Source organism: Spea bombifrons, chromosome 3, assembly GCF_027358695.1.
Source record: "Spea bombifrons isolate aSpeBom1 chromosome 3, aSpeBom1.2.pri, whole genome shotgun sequence".
NCBI lineage: Eukaryota > Metazoa > Chordata > Amphibia > Anura > Pelobatidae > Spea > Spea bombifrons.
The window spans coordinates 8,665,004-8,678,313 of NC_071089.1; the positions used below are offsets into that span (position 1 = coordinate 8,665,004).

The 13,310-nt window shown below is 39.4% G+C and overlaps 1 protein-coding gene across 1 annotated transcript in view; it reads left to right on the forward strand.

Annotated features, from left to right (window-relative positions):
• Nucleotides 1-1,229: 1,229 nt before the first annotated feature.
• USH2A (usherin) overlaps nt 1,230-13,310 on the forward strand; it is a 266,301-nt gene continuing 254,220 nt past the window's right edge. The window contains exons 1-3 of the mRNA XM_053459159.1: nt 1,230-1,341; nt 2,417-2,810; nt 8,289-8,454. Coding sequence (XP_053315134.1) covers nt 1,230-1,341; nt 2,417-2,810; nt 8,289-8,454 — 672 coding nt within the window. The remainder of the gene's footprint in view (nt 1,342-2,416; nt 2,811-8,288; nt 8,455-13,310) is intronic.

The following is a 13,310-nucleotide window of genomic DNA, read 5'->3' on the forward strand; positions in this document are numbered from 1 at the left end:
GCCTTTATTCTAGATGCCTAAAAGATCAAAGTTTTCAAGTATGATCGCGTACGCTTTATTTAAATAATAGATTGTGTGTTGTTATACGCCTGTTATGTTATTTAATGAGTTCTAAAAGCGAAATTCTACGTGTATTACATGACACTGTGTAACCAGGACATATGGAGGGTTATGGAGCGGTTTTTAAAGACCCCTTTTAAAACTTTGCCACACTCTAATGGCACTTAAGAAATTAACCCCGATTGTGTGTTTCGTAATGAGATTGTGTATTGAAAATAAGTAGGAACGAACTATTTCTAATGCCTGAACGTATGGCCTTCAAAGTTAGAAATGTCCTAGATCTTGCTTTATGTTAAAAGATAAACTCCGTGAAACAAGGGCCGGAGTGTGACGAGACCATTCCGCATTCTGCTCGATAGCACGGTAAATATACAACCTATACCAGGACGTAGCAAATGTATTCGATAATCAACTTAAAATAGCACAGATAGTATAATAACATAGCTCTAAACCTAAGCCGGATTAATTCAGTCTACACAATAAAAATGGTTCTGAAGCAAAGTGTGCAAAATTGGTTTAATCACCATGGCAACTAATGGAACGTTCCTGTTGATTGAACCAAATCGATTGGTTAAGACCATGTTTCATATATTGGACCAGAATCACTTTTTATGCATTAGTCTCAACATACATTTAGTTATTTACATATATATATATATATATATATATATATATATATATACACAGTAGATATATATATATATATATAGACACAGTATATATCTATCTATATATATACATATATATATGTATAGATAAATACATATATGTATATATATATATATTTATATATCTATATATCTATCTATAGATATATAAATATATATATATATATATATATATATATATATATATATACATATACATGTATCTGAAATAAGTAATCTGGCTTTTCACATATCCATGCCCCAGGGCTACCTTTTATGTTTCCTTACATGTTATTTACATAAATGTTTTTTAATGGGTGTCATTAGAATTTTTTTATTCTTGATATGCTTTAAGAAGTTGGGACAGTTACTTTCGCTCTAATTGTCAGCGTAGAAAGAGTTAATCGTTGGCGTGTGCTCATCTAACCAATTTAAATAACTTCATTTAAGCGGGTCCTTACTTTATTTCTCTGTCTAAATTAACTTTCCACCAAACAAGAAAGAGAGTTTGTGTGACGAGAGATGCTTTGCATAGTCGAACCTTTTACGCCGTTACTTCACTTAATTGGCCAGCTTCTAATTATTGTCATAGAAGAGAAAGAAGAAATGGAAAGGAGGCCAAATGAGATCAAAGGTGCACCAATATTTATTTCTTAAAAATAGGACGTTCTTTACTAAGAAATAACTTTGTTTAAGAAAAAGAATGTATCTCCAATCACTAAAACATACAATCCCCAATTACTAAACCATACAGTATGTGAGTATTTTAGTAACAGGGATGATGTTAACCCTAAAGCTGAAACTGTAGGGTCAACCACGACAAGCAAAGGAATGTCCATAATTTCTACTTTTTGGCGTTCTTGAGCTTTTCCACTCCTGTGCTTTATAAGCGTCAGAAACGTGGTGGTGGCCATGATAAGACATGGCTCGTCCCAAATAGATGTGAAAGGTGCAGATGGAATCGGGTTGAGGAACAGATCTGTGTTCAAGTGCTGCTACTCAACTTGTCGCTCAAACACCTTGATCCCGAGGTCCTGTAAACACTGATTTTCTGAAGCTTCTGGATGAAATCAGTAGAGTTCCCATTTATTGTAATATCAGCCGAACATTTTCTGGGTTGGTTGTTAAGTGCCACTTTTATAACTTTAGATGTGACTTAATCAATTATTTCCAATATTATAATGAGACAGATAGCAATATCTGTTAACCTCACACGATTAAAAAACCAACAACAAAAAAGTAGTAGTAGCAGGAGTTTAAAAAGTTACAAAAAGTAAACTAAATATTATTTATTATTGCATTGCCATAAAGACTCAGCTCAGTGTGGTGTCTGGGCAGGGAAAGTCGCCCAAAATATCACATGACCGACAACAATGGCGGCCTCCAGGTCTGCAAATAAATGGAGTTGATTGGAGCAAAATGAGATACGACAATGTTTTCTTCAATGCTGACGTACACTACGGTATACAGAGCTGGAATTAAGACTAAAAGACAAATATTTTTTACATTGGTCAGAAATTGATGATATATAAAGAAAAAACATCTATGCAAGTTAAAGCATTTATACTCTTTCCCCCCCCCCCCCAGGTCATCAATGGATAATTTTTATTTTTCCTTCAAAACTGAAGCTCTGGTTTGGGCTGGAAACCTTGGTATATTGGTTCGTATTTTTCAACCTGTGTTAGTCTGTTGTATTATCTGCCTCCCAGTAGTCGACAATCAAGGTTATTTTCCCAGACTTGAGAACCTTGCGGCATTCCGGCCGGTTTCCACTGACCCGGCTCGTGCCACATGCGGTTTCCCGGAAAGAAGTGTTTTTTGTCAAAGTGATGTCGATATTAACAGCGTTCAGACATGCGCTCAACGGCTGTGTGTCCAGGAGTGCCCGTACAGATCAAAGCCTCCAGGCCACCGGCAGCTACTTCTCTCCGATGTTGGTCGATGTGTAAAGAAGGATAAATCCGACCTGCATCCTGGATCTCCCAACAACTCCACCAGTTTTATTTTTTATCACAAGGACTGTTTTGTAACGCCACCTGTTCTAAAAGTTGGAAGTTCCTTCACCCTGACTGTTTGGCTGAAACCCGAAGAAGAAGGCGTAATGTAAGTAAAATCATCAGATATTTTCATATGCGACATCAATAGCTCTAAAAATGTATATTAAAGGTGCTGTTCCACTCATTCAAAACAATGGATTGAGCATGCTAGCATGTAAAGTATATAAACCAGAGCAAATGTGTTATTATTATTATATTCTTTGATCTGAAGAGTTAAATACATAAAAACTACACAGAGACGTTAGGAAGCTTTATTCAGTTTTTATGGCAAGTGGTTATCCATGTCTGCTTGTGTGTCACATGCCAAAAAATTATGAAAGAGGCAACAATTTACACGATTAAATAATTATTTCTTGGAAGGGGTCAGGCATTCAACAATACCAAGAATAATGTACCTAATGCACCTATTCAGTTATAATGAGTTAAATGCAGCAGTAGAAATAGGTGGAGCAGCAATTTCAACTAAATCAATAATTTATGCTTAAAAGCAAGAATTAATTAATGTAACGTTATATAAACTGCACTTACTTTCTTAATAATTCCAGATGTATTTATGTTCTGTGTACCAGAAGATTACAATACGAGTTACAATAAGTGGATGTAAATAAGTAAAATGCCACATGTTAACATTGGCACAGAAGAGAGGGTCCTGGTCTTGTGAGCTGACAATCTATTCAGTAGATGGGGAAGGATGATCCGTAGAGGTTGCTGATGTTGCGGGTGGCTTGATTAGGATGCTGGCTGATAGCGTTGGAAGGGAAGGATGTACACGTCTTAGAAAAAGTGGATTTTAGTGAGCTTTTCAAATTTGCGTACGAGGGAGAAAGTCTGATGGAACGGGGTACGGAATTTCAGAGATATGAAATCATAAATGCGAAAGTGGGAAGAGGGCAGAAGAGAGACGCAAGTCATGTGAGCAATGGAGAGGGGGGTATTTCATCCTTCTGTTGGCTAAAAAAAATCTCAATATTCCTAAATACAAACTAAATGCGAGATGGAAAGGCAAACTTGAATAAATAAACCTATGACTGGTGATACATTAATCAACGTAAAAGTTGGATGTGTTCCATTTGCATGTACACACTTTGCAGATTGCAGTTTAATAATATTATATCTTCAAACAACTATTTTGGAAAAAATAAGTACTAGCAATGTTACCACTTATTAGATTTGATCCGTATCGCTTCAGATAATAATAATAGACTGGCGCAGCAGGTAATTGTAGACAAGATTCCACACTTTTTATTGGCCCTTTCTGATAAAACCTTAAATCCTGTATCTGCCCTTACTGTGAACAGGGCCACCGTCGAAAGTTTTGGGGCCCAGTACAGTCTTTACACCTGGGCCCCCATGTCTCACCCATCAGCCCATCCCATTGCACCACCCATCACTCTTCCTTAAAGGCCTCCTATAAGCACACTTTATGAGAACAACGTTGAGCCTGCGGTAAGTGGCGCCTGGTTGTAGTATTTCTTCAGAGCCCCCTATATCTAGCACAGATACATACTACAGAGGAAACTCACTCAAATACCCACTCACTCTTCCACCATACACTTAAATACACGCATTCTTTTTTCTGCTCCTCCTCTACCTCCCCCAGGCACCACTAGGCTCTCCCCTGACACTCCAACGCTATATGCTGACTCATAAGCATATGAGTAAGCGCTAAGTTTGGCACTACTTACACAGACCTGAGTTCTGTTCTTTTCTGTGTTCTCGCGCATTTTGGAGAGGCGCTGTGAGTCCCGGGCACCAGTTCAGGCTGATACTCCTAGCCGAGGGACTGCAAGAGTGAGGAGTGTGGCGGCGAGAAGCCCGGAAGATTTCTATTTTTCAGTAGCTTCTCTTTCTTCATCTAATCCCAGGCAGACTCAGTGATGTTGAGATGAGGGCTCTGTGGGGAGCCAAACCATCACTTCCAGGACTCCTTGTTCTTCTTTACACTGAATATAGTTATTACGGACTTCGGTTTTAGACAAGTAAAACAGCCTTCCATCAGGGGTGGTAGAACCTGATACAGGGAGGACATTTAAAAATGCATGGGACAGGCATAAAGCTGACCTAACTAGACAAGACCGAGGACGTCTGAAACGCTACGTCAGAAACAACAGGCAGACTAGGTTTATTAAGTATACTAAAATGAAAAGTGTAGGTTTTTGACAAGTGTGGAATCCTCTTCGAAGGATGTGTTTAAATCACCCGCTCAAATATCCAAGCATGGAATCTTTGGAATCCAATAGAATTCTAACTAACACAATGTTGAGCCGTCAGGTTCTATTTTAAATATTTTTCTATAAAAATAAGTGTTATAGTAACAAATATCAAGAGAGACTGACAGATTTGCAGATCACCCACTTTTTCTATTTGCACAGATTTTTAGGTGTGGGGTATTTAGTGTTTCTGCCAGGACTTGGCACGTTTACCGCTCATGCTGGGTTTGAGGCCACACAACGGAGAATCACTGGGCAGTGAAACACATTTATTATGTAGCCGCAGATTGCAAGAAGTCTGGAGCGTTGACGTTTGAAGCCTCTCAGAGGGTCCGGCATGCCAGATCCAGACACATCTTCTGTTATCAAGATCTGGTCAACTCCTTCCTCTGAGTTATTTTGATTATCTATGTCATTTATCCAATGAAGGCTTTATAAAAATACACTCCCCATCTTAATTGCTGTATACTAGCATTTGAACTGAATAAAAAAAAAAAAATACAAAAAAATTCTATAAAAACCAAACATACAATAATTGTATCAACCCCCCCAAAAAAATGTATCAACTTCAAATATGATACAAAAATGGCAGAAATGGAAACACTGTTTAAACAATCAGCATTTTCTCACTTATTTTTCATGTTACCTTTAATTCTATGAGCCACAAAATAAAAATATGTTAAGAATGATTGGTTTCTAGATTGTTCTTTGTTAACCTGTATAACATGTGGACCTGCACAAAAGTGCCACAGCCGCATATTAATTCCCGGTCCGGTCCTATGTACATAGGTTCCAAATAATGTGTCATTTAATAAATAAAAATAATAATATAGTCATATAAGTCAAATAAGGTAATTGTAAAAAAAAAACAACCCCCCCCCCAAAAAAAACCCCAAAAGGATAATAATTCACTGCAAAAATATATGGGATTCAGTAACTACAAAAAAAAAATAAGTAAAATAAAAGCCTTTGGGATAGTATAATTAATAGCATATATATATATATATATATATATATATATATATATATACACACAAATATTATACTATGTTTTAGCACAGGTTTTCCTGGTAAATTTGACATGTTTTTTGTGTACCGTGTACACATAATTATTCGATTATTCACATGCAACTAGAGAATAAGTAATGCCCTAATTGGCTGAATAATGAAAAATCCATTTGTCTCTAAAACGATGCTCCCTACAGAGCGTTCGCTGCCGAAATTCTTTTGAATGTATCCACATGTGTGTTAAAAAATAATGTGCTATAATATCTTTGAATTTCTATTGCACCCACCTGAGGCAAGTCTTAAAAATAGCTGCTATCATTAGATACACAATGCATAAAATCTTTAAGGAATTCCTGCCCGTGGCACCAAATTAGGATGAATGGTATTTTTCGGCTTTGTTTAGCGAGGATAAGAAAGTAACTAATTAGGTATTTGTTTAAAACAGGAGCAAATGATTGAAAAAGCGGCATTTTTTCTTTACGGGATTTTTTTTTAATTTTGAGGAGTGTAGTTGAACTGGCTATTGGTGTGACTTCTTGTGTGGCCACTTTCTGACCCAATTTTCATGTCACATCCACTAAAAGTGCTCTCCAATTAAGCCCTGAAGGAATGAACAGATACCAAGATACCGACAACAGGGAAGCTGCCATCTGTGAAATTTAAATAGTATAAAGAGGAAAAGATAAATGATTTCTCTGTGACTTATTTCCCATTGGTTTCCATATCACGGAGCAGATAAAATTGTGTTTTTAGAGAAAAAAAATGGAGCTAGTTAAGTGGTTTCTGGTGGTTCTTATGCAAGTAGTCATAGCTTTATGGTATATGTTTTTCTGTTGTGTTTATATTTTTTTTCCTATGACACATTATGTAGACATTTCTCTAGGTTAGGCAGCTTTTGGCATCTCATTTGTCATTGATCAGGACTTATGACTGGCAGGTTTGCAAGTTGGAAAGGAAATCTTGTTCAAAATAAAGTATTTGTCTAAGAATGCCCAGACTCCACCATAATTATACCGGCTTCATAGTAGAATGAACATAGAGAAAGACTTAGCAAGGATGAAATGTTTGCTATTTAATTATTCTTTTCTCTGGACCTTACAGCTTCTAGAATCTCAAGAGAATTTGTGTATTTCTGTATATTAATGTTTTCCAATAGTTTTAGAGTTAGTTGGAGATGTTTTCATGTGTCTAACCATAGAAGTCTCTGTTATCTGTGGACGTGGAGATCTGGCGATGAGGGTGTTTATCACAACCTCTTGCCGTTTGGCAGAACCTTCTCTACTCTATGCCCGGTCTTCAACTAAACAACCACCTACGCCCCATATAGAAATGGCCTTTGACTTGATTTGACCCACATATGTATTACTATCATGCGCATTATATTCAGGCCTTCTGGGAAACCTTATCTGTAAAGAGTGAAACCCAAAGTATACCTCAGTCTTTGTCTTGATTGGTTTGTAATGAAATAGAGAATATTGGCATGGCCGGAAGACTTTGAAAACCCTAAATGCACAGCCATAAGCACTGGCCTTGGTGGGGGAGCTTGGCTGGAAACATAAACAGCCAACAAATTATCCATGAGCATAAAATACATTTAAGAGCTCATCTCCTTAGTGAAAAGACTTAAACCTTAATCAGTCCTTGGTCTCGTCTTATTGTGCTAATGAATCCCAGCTTGGACAATTAAATTCCTCCACAGACCTTTATTAGTCAGAGTGTCAGGCTGGGTGACTGAGACTGAGCCATTCTATTTCCATCAGAGGTAGTATATGATAATAAATCAGGGTGTTTGTCTAATAGATTTGTATACGATAACAGAGCTTGAAAACATGGCTATTGGCTAATATGCAGCTGCATGAAAATTTGATATTTTATCAAATTAAAAAATAAAAACACCACAATACCATTAAAACACTTTTTTTGTCTCATAGTTATACATTTCTGTTTGGTTGGCTTTATTGTCGTATTGATTCTAGTTGTAACACCAGAAAATATAGATACGTATGCAAGGCAATATAAAGTTATACACAGAAATTCTCAAGTGAACCAGGAGAAAAAAAATCAGCTTAGAGACTCGGTTAAAACGATGAAAGGATTGGAATACAGCAAAAGCTCTAGATGACATATGTAGTAAATGGGGAAGGCAGTAAGCTAACTGTATTAAAGCAAAAATATCTTTTTTTCCATTACAAGTTATCTGTACATTGCCGCTTGTGTACTCTTAAGCCGTACAAGTTACATTTTATTTTGGCATACATGTTTACCTAAAGGTGATTTTGATCTTTTTTCCTATTTACTTCTTAAAGGTGTGTGATAGAAAAGTCTGCTGATGGACAGATTGTGTTCAAACTTACAATCTCAGAGAAAGGAACCGTATTTTATTATCGCACAGTAAATGGTTTGCAGCCTCCTATAAAAGTAATGACACAAGGGAGATTTCTTGTGAAGAAATGGATTCATCTTAGTGTGCAGGTGAGTAAAAAAAATAATAATAGAGAAAAATAAAAGAGATCTAAACATTTGGTTAAATGTGAAAAGTGTTTCAAAACCGAGCGCGAAAAGAAACGCTGGAGATAATAAAACAATATCCTTCTGTGCTTTCTTCAAATACAAAAGAATTAGTTTCTATGAGAAATGGATCATTTTCGAACGGGAATTTAAAAATGTTGAATTAAAATTTTGAGTAAAAAGAAAGGTACCCTCAAAGTTTTAAAGGGGTGTTTGTTACCTAATCTTTGTATCAATCTTTGTGTTTCATAGGACGGGGTGTTTTGGGAGAGTATAATATTGCTGTTGTAAAACATGAAGCGCACACATTAAATGTTGTTAAAGATAAACTGTCACACATGAGATAAAACAATAATTGAATTCAGCACTGGAAACAATCTATCATCGGGTTTATTCTTTGCTTTTCTGATTCCGCAAAGTCTTAAATCAAAGGAACAGCCAGGTTATTTCGTGCCCTTTTTCCTTCATTTCCCATGATCCCTCAGTGCAGAGGGCATTAGAATTCTACGGTCAGCCCAAGCAGGAAGTTGAAAACCACTTCCTGTTCTCTACCTGCATTGTTTCATTAGATGCGAGATATTAAATATTTAGAAAATGTGCTTTTACTGAGTGTCTTTTTTCCTGAAAATAATTTATATATAAATATAAAAAAATGAATGTTGCATATAGGTTTTGATAAATTGATGATAATCTGGTGATATTCCACTTTATTAGCCCGTTCATCTGCGCAGGTATATTTTCTAGTTGCCAAAAGCTAGTTATCGTTGCACAGTATGCTAGGAATAAACTTTAAGGTTTATTCATTAAATCGGGGTTTGCGTGAGTTAGGCCCCAACAGGAGGAAAGCAAGAGAAAAGGGAACTGGATGAAAGGAAAATTAGCTAAAAGGAGAAAGGCTGGGTTAAAATGAGAGACGTGGGTTCTTAATGCCGGCCGAGAAACATTGTTACTTTCCTTGTCGCAGACATCTTGTTGGGAGAATTTGGTTTCTGAGCACCTATGACACAGAGACGTGTTGCACGCGTCTGCGAGGTAGAATGCGCTGGGTGCGCATGAGTAAGTGTTCCGGCCGTGTTGCGTAACTGAAGCCCAGCAGCCGCTAGAACATTTACGTACTATGATGTTGTTAAAATGTGCATATATTTATACACCTAGCAAATGGCTCTACCTTCTAGAAATTATTTATGTCACAGTAAAATAAATAAATAAAAAATAATAATAAATAAATAATAATAAAAAATTATATACCATATTGGCTCGGATATAGGCCGCCCCCGTATATAGGCCGCACCCTAAAAGTTTGGTACTTTTTTAAAGAAAAAGTTTTTCTCTTTAAAAAAGCACCAAAAAAACATGCTGCCACTCTGTCCCCCCTCCCGAGATACGCTGCCACTGTCCTCCCTCCCCGAGATATGCTACCACTGTCCCCTCCCCGAGATACGCTGCCACTGTCCTCCCTCCCCGAGATATGCTGCCACTGTCCTCCCTCCCCGAGATATGCTACCACTGTCCTCCCTCCCCGAGATATGCTACCACTGTCCTCCTCTGCCCCACCCCCCACCCCCCCGACTTACCGGAGCGGACTCCCGGGTGTCTTGCGGGACCGGCGGGGGACATCTACGTGATACGCGTATACAACTTCCGGTGCCGGCACATCCAGTGCCGGCACCGGAAGTTGTATTGCGTAGATGTCCCCCGCCGGCCCCGCAAGACACCCGGGAGTCCGCTCCAGTAAGTCGGGGGGGATGGGGCAGAGGAGGACAGTGGTAGCATATATATACCGGCCCCGCAAGACACCCGGGAGTCTGCTCCGGTAAGTCCGGGGGAGGGGCAGAGGTAAAACGCATCGTGACTTAAAGTGGGGGGAAAAACGCATCAAAGACTTAAAGTGGGGGGAAAAAGTGCGGCCTATATTCGAGCCAAGACGGTATATATAACAAATATTTGTCTATATGTGGTTTCCATCTAGTAACAAAATGTTGGAATACAGCACTGGCAGAGCTCCTTCCCCCATATGCCCTTTCCAGTCCTAACTTTACATCCTTTGATCATTACCAATATTACTCAAGATAGGTTCATTTATTATGCGTTTAGTGTTTTATTCAGTTATTCCAAAGCTTCTCCATCTTAGGAGTGCATTATACAGCAACTATTAATTATTACATAGTGACGATTAGCCTCAGAGTGCTTCAAACTCCCTACCTAACCAAAGATACACTTGTACTGTCCGGAAAATTGCATAGCCCTTAATGAATTTCCATTGACCGAACCCAAAACTGATTAAACAAAAGCTCTTTTAGAAGTTTTCCTGAAGATGTCAGATTGATGTGTCTTTTCTAGGTTCACTGTCTACAATTATGAAACATAATCTTTTTTCATAGCCTTTATTTTGCCTGGTCATATCAGTGTAACTCTACGTACTTTGGCAGACGGTGGCACGTTAAAAGCTCTGCGAAGAAAGTTTAAAATCAAAATGCGGAGGGGAAACCATGACTATATTACTCTCTAGGGAGAAAAATGCTCTTAGAATGCCTATCGAAATCAGCATTATCATTTCAATACATGTCAAAAATGAGTCATTTTCTAGTTCAGGAAAAATTTCTTTATAAATCTTTAAATCATCCAGTTCTTTCAAGAAAAGGTTAAGGTACTTATAATTTAATGAAAGTGTTTTACATCATAACTGTTTGAATATCAAGTGAAAACGTGTCCTTTAAAATATAGAGAACCTTTTACATGAAGAAGAATGCTAATTCTCTCTATCAATGTTAAACAACACAGAGGTAAGTAGATACTTCAGTGTGACGGGAACAACCTGTACCCCGATTGCGTACACCCCCCAGGCGATCCTCCCTTCTCCCCATGGCCACCGGCAACACAAAACCTCAACCAGGCAGGGCTAGTGTTGTAGACAGCAGGAATCATAGCTCTTCGGGAACCTCATCGGCACTGTAGTTTACAGGGTTTTTTTTAGCCCCGAGGTTCGTGCTTCGTTGTGAAAAAAAAAAACAGAAAAAAGTGCCAGTGCCAAAGTGCCATAAGGCCACAGTGGACACCAGGTCCCCATCTTCGTTGTATTCAGGGGTCACACTCCCGAAGGAGATGTGACCCCTCCCCCCCCGGCCAAGGGTTGGGGCCACTGAAATTGTCGTTTGGAGGAGGGGGGCTGCTCAGAAGAGCTGCCCGACTCCCCTCCTCACCAGAAAAGCCAGACCTCTAGGGGACCCAGCTCCACCGTGGCTTTTCAGTGTCTTGTCTATAAACCGACTGCATCAATAAACTTTCAATATAAAAAAATATCAAAAAGTAAAAACACACGTGTGCTGTTAAAAAAAGTGCAATCATGTGACCAAACTATATACAAAATGCTCCCAGTGGAAGACCCAGCCTTACCAGCTGGTGTGACAAAAAACAACCAGCACCCCACACCAAGCCAAAAGGCTGGGGTTAGCACATACAAAAATAAAAAGTCCATGTAGGGGCCCAAGGTGCTAACCAGCATGTGACACACGAAAGGGCACAGTGTGCTTAACCTCACACTTACACACAGCGCACAGCACCCGGTCCTAGAGCAAGTACTGGGGACCTAGAAACAGCCTCACAGCTTCATGCAATTTTCAAGCTTTCCCTTTGTCACTTAATCACAGCCAACAACTCATATACTACAATAAAACACAGACCAACGTTATTGAGGAAACAATCACCGCCAGCCTCCAAGAGCCTTTCAATACACTAGTGGTGAGCTGCGACCAGCATGCATCACACCATATGCAAAACATATGCAATTTAGTTATAACAGAAAACTACACCAACTTACACAAGCCTGCCATCAGAACCAATAATATTGGTCAGACAGGAGAAAGGGATCTAGAGCACTCTGATTCTCTCTGATTCACTGCTGCTTGCTGGAAGTATGTAATGCAATCCAGGGGTCCACTGTCTGTAATGGGAAATACAACCTCTAGGTGCTGCCCAAAGCTGCTGTATTTCCCTGATTCCTTGCAGCTTTTACAAGTGCTGGGCAGAGACCAGGGCTTCAGCTGGGGCTATGGAATCTTCTGGGTCAGCCTGCCGCTGGGGAGGAAAGGTTCCTCCGCTCCCAGAATTGTGAGCTGCCTGCTGGGGAGATGGGCCGGCTGCATCTCCTCCCTGGTGCTCCTGCTGGAAAGAGGGGCCGGCTGCCACATCTCCCTGTTGCTCCCACTGCCGCTGGGGAGGAAAGACAGGTTCCTTCACTGCCGGACTTGTGAGCTGCCGCTGGGGAGATGGGCCAGCTGACGCATCTCCCTGGATCCCTGTAGCCATTGCAGGTGTTGCCAGAGCTTCAGCTAGGGCTAAGGGATCTGGGCAGACTGCCCAGCATTCCAAGAACCCGGGCGTGGAGACCTATATATAGTCTTATCCATCCTTCCTGGGTTAACATCCTCAGACAAAAAATTTAATAAATCCCCAGTCTCTGGATCTGTATGTGGAGCACAATCACACAGCTCCGGTATCGGATCTGGGCTAGCTACGCAGTATCCCTGTGATTCAGAGGTGGAGACAGCAGTCCCATCCACCTCTCCCGGGTCAACATCCTCAGAGGAATAATCAATAAAATCTATGGTCACTGTGGCATACTGTGGAACACGGTCAAACAGTTTTTTTATGTGCCTTCTCCAGTTCCCATTCCTGCACAACTAAAAAGTCAAGATCACCTCCCAGTGCAGAGGTCCAACTCTTTGAAATTCCAGATGTACTCAATTCAAAAATATATCAAAAGATAAAAACAACACATGTGCGCTGTGGAAAAAGATGTGCAAATCGTGTGGCAAAACTAT